At 50.9% G+C, this 13,124-nt stretch overlaps 1 protein-coding gene across 1 annotated transcript; it reads left to right on the top strand.

The window, feature by feature from the left end:
• Positions 1-3,347: 3,347 nt before the first annotated feature.
• On the top strand, positions 3,348-4,241 carry LOC138520564 (uncharacterized). The gene has a single exon (XM_069632904.1). The coding sequence runs from the start codon at positions 3,348-3,350 to the stop codon at positions 4,239-4,241; it is 894 nt and encodes a 297-aa protein (XP_069489005.1).
• Positions 4,242-13,124: the final 8,883 nt, after the last annotated feature.

Below are 13,124 nucleotides of genomic sequence, written 5' to 3'. Positions count from 1 at the left end.
ATAATGTCCCAGCATGCTCTGGGTCGGTGTGTCTTCCTAAAAAGCAGTTTACTATCTCAGGCAGTATAAAGAAAACCAGAAAGCCGATAAATCGAGGTAAATTGCTTGAGATTCTGAATGCTCAAGTCCCTCTGAGAATACTAAAAAGTGGGGACTTTAAGTTTGTAGAACCTTGCCAGGGCTTGTTTAGTCAAATCCATTGTTACTCGGAAGCTGTGGCATGTCTTGTCAGAGATCATAAGAATGAGTTAAAACAGTATGGATATCTGCTTGATACCCGCCGTGGAAGAAGGATTTTGTTTGTCAAGAAGAAAGGATTTTGTTTGTCGGATCTCGTGGGTGGCAGGACATCGGAAGGAGGACCGGCCAGCAGAGCAGGCAGGCGGAGGACATGGTGCACCTTCCGGGAACAGGGGCAGCAGCGCCCAGAACGAGCAAGGACGTGCCGGGCCGTGGAGCTGGACCAGGAAGCTTGCAGGCAGAGTCAGCAGTGAGCAGCGGCTTCTCAGGATGCGGGGCCGGAAGAAAGAAGCAACCCCGGAAGAAGCGAGCGTGCGGAGGAGGACCAGGATAGACGGCAAGTAAGGAGCTGCAAGGGCTTGGAAGCCGAGGCCATTATCAGGATAACTTACCCGGTCTGCCCGAGGGGTGAAAAAAAAAAGGGGGCCGTGAGCGGGTCTCGTTACTGGGCACCAGGGGGCAAAAGAACCGAGGGAACAGCAGTGCGGCGATCGGGCAGGCGCCTTGATACAAGGAAGTGTGCTTCGCTGTAAACTGCAGACCCGGAGCGCACGACAGAAGGGAGGGCCATGAACAGGTGCGCGTTACGTACCGGGCTGCTTGGGGGAGAGAGCCTAGGGATCAATCGTGCATCCTTGCAGCAAGCGGGCAGGCGCCCATAGTTGAGCTGCAGAGGGCAACGGCAGACCGGCCAACGGAGGAAGGCACCACCCAGTACAACACGCGGCAGGATTGTTTGGGGAACCACAAGCCTCTTCCAAGGTGGTTCTAAGCAGCAGAGGAAGCAAAAGAGAGCGGAGGGGAACAGTCAGCTGGGGGACAACGGCAGGAGCCTTTTGGAACATATTTTGTGCGGTGGTCAGTCATATTTTCGAAAAACAAATGTCAAAAGACAATAATTTCGAAAACATAATGTCGAAAAATAAAATATCTAATTCTTTTTTTGTAATGTATATATTATTTTGGGGGTTTCGCGAGTAAACAAAAAGGTAAAAACCAAAAAAAAGGGGGCTTGGTGGGAACCCCACCTTTTCAAATAAAAAACGTAGTAAAAAAGAAATTCGATATTTTTTTTTCAACATTTTTTTCGAAAAAATGACTATGAACCATTTTGTGCATCTTGCTCTGCAACAAGCATTTAAAGAATGGAATTGGAGGCCGTTTTGGAGATGGCTAGGTTAGCTGCAGCAACACATGGGAAAGACTGGATGTCAACAATGGTGGCTCAAACGGGACTGGAGCTTCAAGGGCCCAGTCAGGTGATGAACAGCTCGCCACTCATGTTTCAGAACAGCGCAAGTGAGGGGACGCTGGTGAAGGTAGAAATACACGGCGTGGAAGAAGGGGTCCAGGAAAAGAAGAGAAAGAGGACAATGACAATGAAGGCCAGAGCAAGCAAGGAGCAGGCCAACGCCACCAAAAAACCACGAGGGAAAGAGAGGGCGCAGGAGGATGCAGCCTTACCGGCTCCTACACCTGCTGAGGCTCCATGGGACCATGGGGGCCCACCCAGCAATCCTGCAACCAGACCGGTGGATGTAGCTGTGGGTGGATCCACGTCCCTTGAGATGGTTAAAGGTCTGTTCATGGAGTGCATGCAGGCGTGGGGGGAAAAATGGGCAAGTGCCAAATGTATCTGCTAATGCCAGTATGCTGGATGTCGTGGGGAATAGTAATGGTGCATTATTCCAACATGGGACGACTCAGGGCTCAGGGGAGCCTATGGGTGGAAGGCATCAGGCCTGGTCCCCGGTGGGGGGGATTGGTCAACTGCCTCAAAGGAGCGGGATTCCACCTGGGGGATTTTTGTCGGTCGGTTTGCCTAGCACAGGTCCAGCTGGGGGGGTCAGTCAGCTGTCTCAGGTGGCTACTTCAGCGGGGACACAGAATGGTCAGGCCCCGGGGCTCTCAATATCAGTGGCGCAGCCCAGCAGCCTGCACCAATAGTGGCACAGGTGGGCCAGAGTTGGTAGGGGCAGGGGCCCGGGGCTCTCAATATAGGAGGGGAGAACCAGGTACAGCCTTCATCAGCAGGCCCAAGCAGCTTTGGGGCAGGGGGAGCCTGGGGGCAGGTGACCCAATATGGAAGGCTGAAAAAGGAGACCCCCCTGGAAGCAAAGACCCAGGAAAAGAGACCCCCCTGGAGAAAGGAGACCCCCGGGAGCAAGGAACCAGGAAAAGAGACCTCCTGGAGAAAGGAGACCCCCCCAGGAGCAAGGAATCAGGAGTAGAGACCCCCCTGGAGAAAGGAGACCCCCCTGGAGCAAGAAACCAGGAAACAAGACCCCCCTGGAGAAAGGAGACCCCCAGGAGTATGGAACCAGGAAAAGAGACCCCCCCTGGAGAAAGGAGACCCCCCAGGAGCAAGGAACCAGGAAAAGAGACCCTTCTGGAGCAAGGAATCAGGAGAAGAGACCCCCCTGGAGAAAGGAGACCACCCTGGAGCAAGGAACCAGGAAAAGAGACCCCCTGGAGAAAGGAGACCCCACCCAGGAGCAAGGAATCAGGAGTAGAGACCCCCTGGAGAAAGGAGACCCCCCCAGAGCAAGGAACCAGGAAAAGAGACCACCCTGGAGAAAGGAGACCCCCCTGGAGCAAGGAACCAGGAAAAGAGACCCCCCTGGAGAAAGGAGACCCCCCTGGAGCAAGAAACCAGGAAACGAGACCCCCCTGGAGAAAGGAGACCCCCCTGGAGAAAGGAGACCCCCGGGAGTAAGGAACCAGGAAAAGAGACCCCCCCTGGAGAAAGGAGACCCCCCCCTGGTGAAAGGAGACCCCCGGGAGCAAGGAACCAGGAAAAGAGACCCCCCTGGAGAAAGGAGACCCCCCTGGAGCATGAAACCAGGAAACGAGACCCCCCTGGAGAAAGGAGACCCCCCGGGAGTATGGAACCAGGAAAAGAGACCCCCCCCTGGAGAAAGGAGACCCCCCTGGAGAAAGGAGACCCCCCCTGGAGCAAGGAACCAGGAAAAGAGACCCTCTGGAGAAAGGAGACCCCCCCAGGAGCAAGGAACCAGGAAAGAGACCTCTCTGGAGAAAGGAGACCCCTCTGGAGCAAGGAATCAGGAGAAGAGACTCCCCCTGGAGAAAGGAGACCCCCCGGGAGTATGGAACCAGGAAAAGAGACCCCCCCCTGGAGAAAGGAGACCCCCCAGGAGCAAGGAACCAGGAAAAGAGACCCTTCTGGAGCAAGGAACCAGGAAAAGAGACCCTTCTGGAGCAAGGAATCAGGAGAAGAGACCCCCCTGGGGAAAGGAGACCCCCCTGGAGCAAGGAACCAGGAAAAGAGACCTCCCTGGAGAAAGGAGACCCCCGGGAGCAAGGAACCAGGAAAAGAGGCCCCCCCTGAGGAAAGGAGACCCCCCTGGAGCAAGGAACCAGGAGAAGAGACCCCCCTGGAGAAAGGAGACCCCCGGGAGCAAGGAACCAGGAAACAAGACCCCCCTCCCCTGGAGAAAGGAGACCCCCGGGAGCAAGGAACCAGGAAAGAGACCTCCCTGGAGAAAGGACACCCCTCTGAAGCAAGGAATCAGGAGAAGAGACCCCCCCTGGAGAAAGGAGACCCCCCTGGAGCAAGGAATCAGGAGAAGAGACCCCCTGGAGAAAGGAGACCCCCCACGAGCAAGGAACCAGGAAAGAGACCTCCCTGGAGAAAGGAGACCCCCGGGAGCAAGGAACCAGGAAACAAGACCCCCCCCTGGAGAAAGGAGACCCCTGGGAGCAAGGAACCAGGAAAGAGACCCCCCCCTGGAGAAAGGAGACCCCCGGGAGCAAGGGACCAGGAAAGAGACCTCCCTGGAGAAAGGAGACCCCCCTGGAGCAAGGAACCAGGAAAGAGACCCCCCTGGAGAAAGGAGACCCCTCTGGAGCAAGGAATCAGGAGAAGAGACCCCCCCTGGAGAAAGGAGACCCCTCTGGAGCAAAGAATCAGGAGAAGAGACCCCCCTGGAGAAAGGAGACCCCCCCTGGAGCAAGGAACCAGGAAAGAAAGTACTGCCTAAAGGAAGGATGTGATATCTGGAAGAAACTCAGGGAAGTCAGGCTGGAAGCTTCTCAGGAAGCCCTGGACAGAGAGGCTGGCCTGGATTCTGGAAAGAAACATCTTCCAAACCTCCAGGGAATTGTCAGGCTGAGGCTGTCCACCAGCGATCCTCGGGTAAAAGGGAGAAAGACCTGAGCCATGGCAGGAGGGTGACAACATTGGTTGCCTGACAAGGCCCCTACTTTGGGTGGGCGAGTGGGTTGCACCCATTACTGCTGCTGTGAATGCTGAAAGAAAACTCAAGGTCTGGGAGAGACCCATTGTGAATCCTGACAAACCCAAAGACTGGGCGGGATGTACTGTAAACCCCGAGTAACAAGGGCTGGGAGAAGTCTACAAGTGGCTGTTGCATGGCAGAGGAACAGCCTGAGGAGAGAGAACCATGACACTTGAAACTTGGAAGAGTTGAGACCAAAGGTTAAAACAGAGAGGCCTAAAGGAGTGACCAGAGTGAGTAACTACTACAGGAACATTCCCAGAGGAGAACTTCTAGACAACAGAGTTGGACTTTGAAGACCAGGTTTGTGAAGCATTGACATTGGACTAAATGGGCTGCTAATTTAGGGGAGCCAGGGGGTTGAAAGACTTGATAAGATTAGGTGCTAGAAGTGAGAGGGGGGGGGGCACAGGAAGAAAGAGCTGTTTGATTCACATGGGGGCAAGTCAGATTGGTCCATTGTTATATGATGGATAGTAAAATTAAAAAGATCAGTGGACTCACACAAGGACAAATCATCGTCTTTGTCTGACAAAGCAGAGATTCCTGGGCTGGCAGTTTTCACGTTACATTTTGTACACTCCTCAAGTGAAAAATAATTGTTCATAGACTGTTGACTTTAGTGGCTCCCCTTTGGGGAAAAAAGGTAGTATTAATTTACTCCCCAGTTCTTTTTTATTTAGAAGACCCTTAAAGGAGCCCTGTATTAACTTTTTTGATCCACCCTCCCCCCCGTTCTTATACGGGAATCTCCCATAAGACCCCCTGCCTGAGTTATTGGCGAGGTATGTTTTGGGGAGAGCGGTAATGGGAGATTTACGCCCTTTATCATTTCATCATCTGTAATATATAGGGAGGGACCGGTCTTTTTACTCAATGGATTACCACTACATAGAAGCATCTGCAGGTGAGAACAATTAGAGGCACAATTTAAATATGCTACAGAACCAGGGCACACAGCCTACAGTTCTGAATTAGCTGAGGCAAAACAAGCAACACAATTCATACAATGCAAAGGATTGCTAACCATCAAATATCACTGCAGCGGCACCTAGGCACATGGCCCACAGTCCCCGCCCTGCACTTCAGATACAATGACCAAGAAAAGATGTTCACTGTTTAGTGCCTCTACCATGGCTCCAAGGCGCTAAGCCCACAGTCACCGTCAGGCACTGTAGAGGAACACAAGAACGGTATAAAATATTGAATATGCATAAAAGGATGATGCTTCAGAATGGATAAATGTAAGGCGGTTCCAAATAAAAGAAAAATGAAAAAAGTGAAATTCCCATTTAAAAAGTCTGTCTGTCGGCTCCAAGGCTCCCAGCCCTCAGTCACCGCCAGGCACTCTGGTAGAAAGCAAGAACAGGATAAGTCTTTCTCCGAAGTAGATGAATATCGGGACGCTCCAAGGCTCCCAGCCCGCAGTCACCGCCAGGCACTCTGGTAGAAAGCAAGAACAGGATAAGTCTTTCTCCGAAGTAGATGAATATCGGGACGCTCCAAGGCTCCTGGCCCGCAATCGCCGCCAGGCGCTCGGGTAGAAAGCAAGAACAGGATAAGTCTTTCTCCGAAGTAGATGAATATCGGGACGCTCCAAGGCTCCCAGCCCGCAGTCACCGCCAGGCACTCTGGTAGAAAGCAAGAACAGGATAAGTCTTTCTCCGAAGTAGATGAATATCGGGACGCTCCAAGGCTCCCAGCCCGCAGTCACCGCCAGGCACTCTGGTAGAAAGCAAGAACAGGATAAGTCTTTCTCCGAAGTAGATGAATATCGGGACGCTCCAAGGCTCCTGGCCCGCAATCGCCGCCAGGCACTCTGGTAGAAAGCAAGAACAGGATAAGTCTTTCTCCGAAGTAGATGAATATCAGGACGCTCCAAGGCTCCCAGCCCGCAGTCACCGCCAGGCACTCTGGTAGAAAGCAAGAACAGGATAAGTCTTTCTCCGAAGTAGATGAATATCGGGACGCTCCAAGGCTCCTGGCCCGCAATCGCCGCCAGGCACTCTGGTAGAAAGCAAGAACAGGATAAGTCTTTCTCCGAAGTAGATGAATATCGGGACGCTCCAAGGCTCCCGGCCCGCAGTCACCACCAGGCACTCTGGTAGAAAGCAAGAACAGGATAAGTCTTTCTCCGAAGTAGATGAATATCGGGATGCTCCAAGGCTCCCAGCCCGCAGTCACCGCCAGGCACTCTGGTAGAAAGCAAGAACAGGATAAGTCTTTCTCCGAAGTAGATGAATATCGGGACGCTCCAAGGCTCCCGGCCCGCAATCGCCGCCAGGCGCTCGGGTAGAAAGCAAGAACAGGATAAAATGTCATAGATGTCTTTCTCCGAAGTAGATGAATATGGAGACGCTCCGAGCCCCCGGCCCGCAATCACTGCCCCGCAATTAGTTATGGACTCAAGGAGGAAGTGAATCAATTGCCTGGTTAACGTCAGCATTAAAGGAGGCCGCCGGATCCCACGTTCTCCGGCAGAGCAAATTACAGTCAGAACTGAAACTCAGGAGAGCCCAGGAGCCGGTGTACAGAACCCACTTCCAATAGTGGCAGCGTCGCTGAGATATGCAATTTACTGTTCATTGGTGATCGGTTCTCATACCACAAGGCCAGCCAGTTTCCGCTATGCAGACAACGATTGTATGCCTCCTTGGAAGACGCTATACAAATGGTACAAGCGGCAGGGAGGGGTGCCCTAATGGGAAAATCAGACAATGAATCAGCGTTCAGACTATTGCCAATTCATAAGGAGAGCAGACTATTGCCAATTCACAAAGACAGCCATCATTTGCTGGGGTTCAAGGTGGGCAATAAATATTTTTATGACAAATGTCTGCCAATGGGCTGTGCCATTTCATTTTCTTATTTTGAAGCATTCAGTACCTTCCTGGAATTCACTGTGAGAGAAAAAATGAAGGAGGGTGGAATGTTACATTATCTTGATGATTTTCTGTTCATTGGTAAAAAAGGGACCGATGAGGGCAGGGCACTCATGGAGGCATTTCAGGGGTTGATGTCGCACATGGGGGTCCCGCAGGCTCCGGGGAAAACAGTGGGTCCAGCCACTACTCTGACAGTCTTGGGGATTGAAATCGATTCAGTAAAGGGAGAGTGCAGTCTCCCCCAGGGCAAGGTGCAGAAATTGAAGGACATGATAAAGGGTTTGAAGGGGAAGAGTAAAGCAACACTGACGGAGCTGCAGTCACTGGCGGGTAACCTCAATTTCGCGGGGAGATAATACCTGCAGGGAAAGTGTTTGCCACAAGTATAGAACTGAAGACAGTGGGTCTGCAGCATGCCTCTCAACACGTCCTGTTGGGATCCAAGGTAAAGGAGGATCTCCGGATGTGGGAAACATTTTTGGCAGAGTCAAATGGGGTCTCAATCTGGAGGGAGGACTGGGCCAGCAGCAAGAGGCTCAAACTATTCACTGATTCATCAGGGTCTCACGGTTTCGGGGCAATCCTGAGGGTCAGGTGGTGCGGCAAATCGTGGCCGGCGGAATGGCATAGGAAGGGAATCACGAAGGACATCACACTGTTGGAACTGTTCCCCATTGTGGTAGCATTTAAGTTGTGGGGGGGAACTCCTTGAGAACAAAAAAGTATTGTTGTGGTCAGACAATTTAGCAGTGGTTCAGATTATTAATCTGGGGTCATCAAGCAATTTGAGGGTGTTCAAGTTGCTCAGGGAACTCACTAAATGCCTGCTGGCATTAAACATCGAGGTCAGGGCTTGGCACTTTCCCGGCGTCAAAAACACGGCCGCTGATTCTCTGTCTCGTTTACAGTGGGAGAAGTTCCGAGACAGCTGCACAGAAGCAAGGAAGGTGATGGCCCTGTTCAAGGACCAGTGGTGGGGGATGATTGGGGTGATCTGAGCTCTTTGATAGACACAGCCCTGGCACCAGGCACGGCAAAGAGGTACAGGGCGTGTTGGGAATGGTTCATGACATTTCAGAGGGATGTGTTGCCAGAGGGTCAGGAAGAGCTATCAGTGCGGCCCTTTGTGGGCTGGTCCTGGAGGATGGGGAAAATCAGAGCCTGGATGACGTATCATTTGGAAGCTATAGCTCATTATGCCAAACTACGGGGTGAAAAGGACCCCACCAAGGAGCATTACATCACATTGGCCATGAGAGGATGGGCCAAGCAAGCGGTACTGAAGCCCGATGAGGCAGCCCATCGACAGAGTAAAGCTGCACAGCTTAATTAAATGCCTGAACATAGTATGCAGCTGCGAAACAGAGAGGGTGCTATTTACAGCGGCCTTCACAGTGGTATTCTTTGGGGCCTTCAGGGTGAGCCAGCTAGTGCCTAAGAACAAAGGGGGCAAAGGGAATAGCTATTTGCGTTTAAGGGATGTGCGGGCAAGCAGCACTCAGGTGGTCATTAATGTGCAGAGGTCAAAGACCGACCAGAAGGGGAAGGGGGTGGCACTGACACTGCAGGCCATCCAAATGAGTCTAGTATGCCCGGTGGCTGCCTTGGCCAACTTTCTTCAGCAACGACTGCCGTTGAAAGCAGGGGCACCATAGCTTCTGCATAGGGACGGGTCCGCCTTGAGCCGCTTCCAGTTCGAAAAAGTGATGGAGCTGGCTCTGGTGAAAATGGGGTTAACGGAGGGTCGGTTCGGGACCCACTCGTTCCGGATAGGGGCCGCCACGTCCGCAGCAGCCGGGGGCTTGGGGGCGGAGGACATTATGAAATTGGGGAGATGGTCTTCAGGGTGTTTCAAAAGGTATATCAGACCGGAAAAAATTTGATTTAACATGCCATTTCCTCTACTTCTCATTACCAGCGTGGCAAAGGAGGAGGAAGTGCATCGTTTGGTTAGTGGGGCATTTGTTTATTCCAAGGGCCAAGGCGAGCTGGACACCGCAGCAGGAGGAGCTGACGGCTGGCGAGTTCCGAATTCAGTGGCTGGGTGTGCCTGGGATGAAATGGGCGCAGCTACAGGGGCTGCTGAAAAAATTGCTGGGTAAGCAGCAAAGGCCAGATGTGCTGGTGATCCACTTGAGTGGGAACGACTTGACCAATTTGGGGAGGGGGGTCTTGTTGAGGGACATGATGCTCTCTTTGCCGGAGATATCAGCGCAGCTGGGTGAAACGGAGATCGTGTGGTCTGAGGTGATTCCCAGGGCAGAATGGAGGGGGGCCGAGAACCACTCAGCGGTCAAAATCGAGGAAAAAACTGAATGGTGACATGGCAAAGTTCTGCAAGGGCAGAGGCATCCAACACATCAGACATGGCCTGATCAACTTAAAAACCCCGGAGTATTTTTTAAAACATGGTGTGCATCTGTCAGCAATGGGGAGGGAACTCTTCTTCTGGAACATATGTACTAAATTGTTGGAGCTGTAAAAGGAAACAGGAAAGAGGGGGAGCCACGGTGGGCGGTAACCCACCTAGTGGCGTGGCGGTGTTGGGGCGACCAAGCACAAAAGACAGACTCTGGATGAGGCAGAAGGAAGCCGGAAGGGTCTTCGCTCTTCTCGGACCAGCGCCTCTTGGGAGCCTAACGGCAGGGGCGTCTGGTGGTAACAACGAAGGCTCAGCTTCCCCCAAAAAAGAAAAGGCGCTCTCCCCACCCACGGACACCTGCAGGGGCAGGATAGGCTCAGGCACAACGGCTTGGGAGAGTTGGGCCTACTATGGACACTATACAAAGGTACAGGGGGAAGCAGGTGAGGTCGGACACGGAGCAAGCGCCACACTTACAGACTGGATTTCGCAAATTATGTACAGTGATTCTTTTTGTTGTGGAAATAAAACGGCGGCCAAGTTTGCCATTTTGAAACTACTGTCTCATGCCAATTCATTTTCTTGTAAGAAAACAAGGTGCAGCGAAGGAATGAGCTAATGATGGCTAATTGGCTATGGGTGCAAATGGACAAATGCAGGGGTTATGGCCGGTGCAGCTCTGTGTGTCTCCATCACCCCTAACACCCGCGTCTTCTTTCCTCCAGGATCTGGTGGATGGGGGTGAACCGCTGCTGTGGCAGGTGGGTCACCTGGGGGAGGAATATGACAAGTGGGGGCACCGTCTTCGAGGCCTGCTCCAGGACAGCCTGCTACGGCTCGTGTGTGCTCGGGCGTGGTGAGATGGCGCTCCCTAACCTCGAAACCCCGACCAGCGGGTGTGATTATCACACGTATGCCTGACGCAGCGCTAAGGTTCCTGGGGGCAAAGGTCGATGAGGTGCGCTTTCCTCCTGGGATCCTTATCTGCTGTGATACCGATCCCAGGCGAGGCTTTATTGCAGTCATAAAACGTCAGTCTTATGATCATTTGCTGATGGGCGGGACTTCCGGCATGTGCTCTCTGTTTGCTTACTTACATATGACTGCAAGCAGCAAATGCCAGGGTGATGCGGGGCCCATGTGTCACATGAAGGCGCCATCTACTGCCAACACATCAGATGCCCACTCTGCCATTCCTCTAGAGCAGGATCTCACATCTTTATTGAATCCTAAAGGAAGATGATGCCCAGAAAGGAAGATGATGCCCAGAAAGGAGGATGATGCCCAGAAAGGCAGACTAGCGCCCAGAGCAACTTCCAGGAGATGCGGAGCAGCGCCGGCCTTTCACTGTGTCTGTCAGGGGGGTTGGTAGGTATGGAAAAGACCCTGGGCTAACGCCCCCTCAGCCGCCCCCTCCCCCCAACCCCCCTAGCAACGCCTCTGGGAAAGAGCTGGGAATGGTCCAGCCATTGGGCTGCAGGAGAAAACACGAGAATGATGCAGTTCCAGGAATGAACACCAAACACACATCACATAGATTCCAGTCACATAATAGTCACTAAAGGAGAAATGCAAAGATGGCGAATGGAGACATGTCCTGTTAGAGGGCTGAGAAGGTGGGTCCGGACCCAGAGTCATGAGGCAAAATGGGGATTCCTGAAAAAAATGTCTTCTTAAATGCGAACTGGTATGATGTAGAATGAGTTACATAATATTTCTTACAATGAAAACACAAAATACTGGTGTGAACAGTTCAACAAAATAAGATTTGACTTCTTAACCAAGGAGCAAAGTCATGGACTTTGAAGGCAAGAGGAGCAGCAATGGGAGCTGGGCTGGAACTTATGAATGAGTCTCCACTTTTCTCTCTTATTAGTTTCTTGAATGCAAAGTGACCTTCTGTCAAATGGTGTCAAGTAGCTGTATTTATACAAGGCCATCGCTGAGCACTCAGAGCACCAATGTGTTACTGTAGTAATGGCTCTTTCCATGGCTGCTTTGGTTAGTTGGTGGAAAAGGATATCAGGTAAAGGGTCCATCACAGGCAAGCGCTAAAAGGGAGCAACCATGAGAGCTGGGTTCAAGCCTCGCCACCAATGCTGCCTGCTTTGGGTAGTTAGTGAATCCACACACTCCTTGTGACCTGTGGAAAGACTATCTCCAGCACCCTGTGTGACAGATCGCATCAGCTACCAAAGACACATCTGCATGTTAAAATGATTTCAATCAATCAGTGGATCATTTTTTTTATTGTTTTATTTAATTTATAGTGCAATTGGTTAATTAAAACCTTATACACTTAACATATAAACATTTATAAAAAAGAAGAGAAATCCATTAAAACAATACATTTACAAACAATTCTAAGCAATACATTTACAAACAGTGCTAAGCAGATTTAAAACTCCATAAATGGTATACATATTGGGTCTAATCCTAAAAAGAATTAGCAACAAGTCATGAACCTCGTACTAACTTGGCTCTTCAAATATTAAAATGTGTGGATTTAAGAAGGAAAGCATTGCTCACAAGCCCCCCCTATTAAAATAACATATGTACACCACTGAAGCATCCTATGTAACTATACAGCTGAGATGATGTTTATAATGGGAGAGTTCTAAGACTGGTTTAAGGACCGCCTTTTCTCAATTTTATTCCAAATATAGTATGCCGCTCCCACATACACTAAAGTGACTGCTGTATATATGGCTGACCAACATTGATCTGTCAGTACCATACTCGGATCACTCACCAAATCCCTGTAACCTTTATTATAATCTTCTTGACAATATGTACAATTTGTCAATAGGTGTCGACTGGTTTCCACCTAATTCTTGCACAGTCGGCATAATCTGTCTTGATACAGGACAGCCGTCCAACTCCCCAGGAATTCATAGCAGGGTAATACATTAAACCGAAGCAATAAGATGAAGCGTAGCAGCCCCGGGTTACACATTTTGGTAAAGCCACTTTTTGGTTTCCCAATTTCATATCCCATCAAGGTATATTGAATGTGCTGTTTCTTCCTACTGAGTTTAGTGACGTTATTGCTCATATCCCACTCGATAGCTCTCTTTTTGAGACGTTTTTGAAAGATGGTATCGTCCCCAGGCATCGGGATACGAATATCATACAGGAACTTTTTCACATTCTTTTGCAAACCTGCTAGGAATTCATTTACATTAGTATTACCATCCTTATTCGTAGCAATGATATTCATTAAACCTTCATAATTCTGTTCAGACATTTTTATTCTTATAAACAGTTTGCGACACTGCATTTTCCATTGCGTGTTAAGAGAAATCAAACCCAGTTCACATCTTATGGCTTCGATGGGGACCGTATCAGAGATCTGAAGGACCGGACGCCATATTTTAC

Source organism: Ambystoma mexicanum, chromosome 13 (genome assembly GCF_040938575.1).
Source record: "Ambystoma mexicanum isolate Mex_15411 chromosome 13, UKY_AmexF1_1, whole genome shotgun sequence".
Lineage (NCBI taxonomy): Eukaryota > Metazoa > Chordata > Amphibia > Caudata > Ambystomatidae > Ambystoma > Ambystoma mexicanum.
Note: the sequence above shows the minus strand (reverse complement) of the source record. Positions and strands in the feature narration are given on the sequence as shown.

Bases quoted from the DNA above. Each gene is read 5' to 3' on its own strand.
- LOC138520564 (XM_069632904.1), top strand. From the start codon at position 3,348: ATGGAACCAGGAAAAGAGACCCCCCCCTGGAGAAAGGAGACCCCCCAG.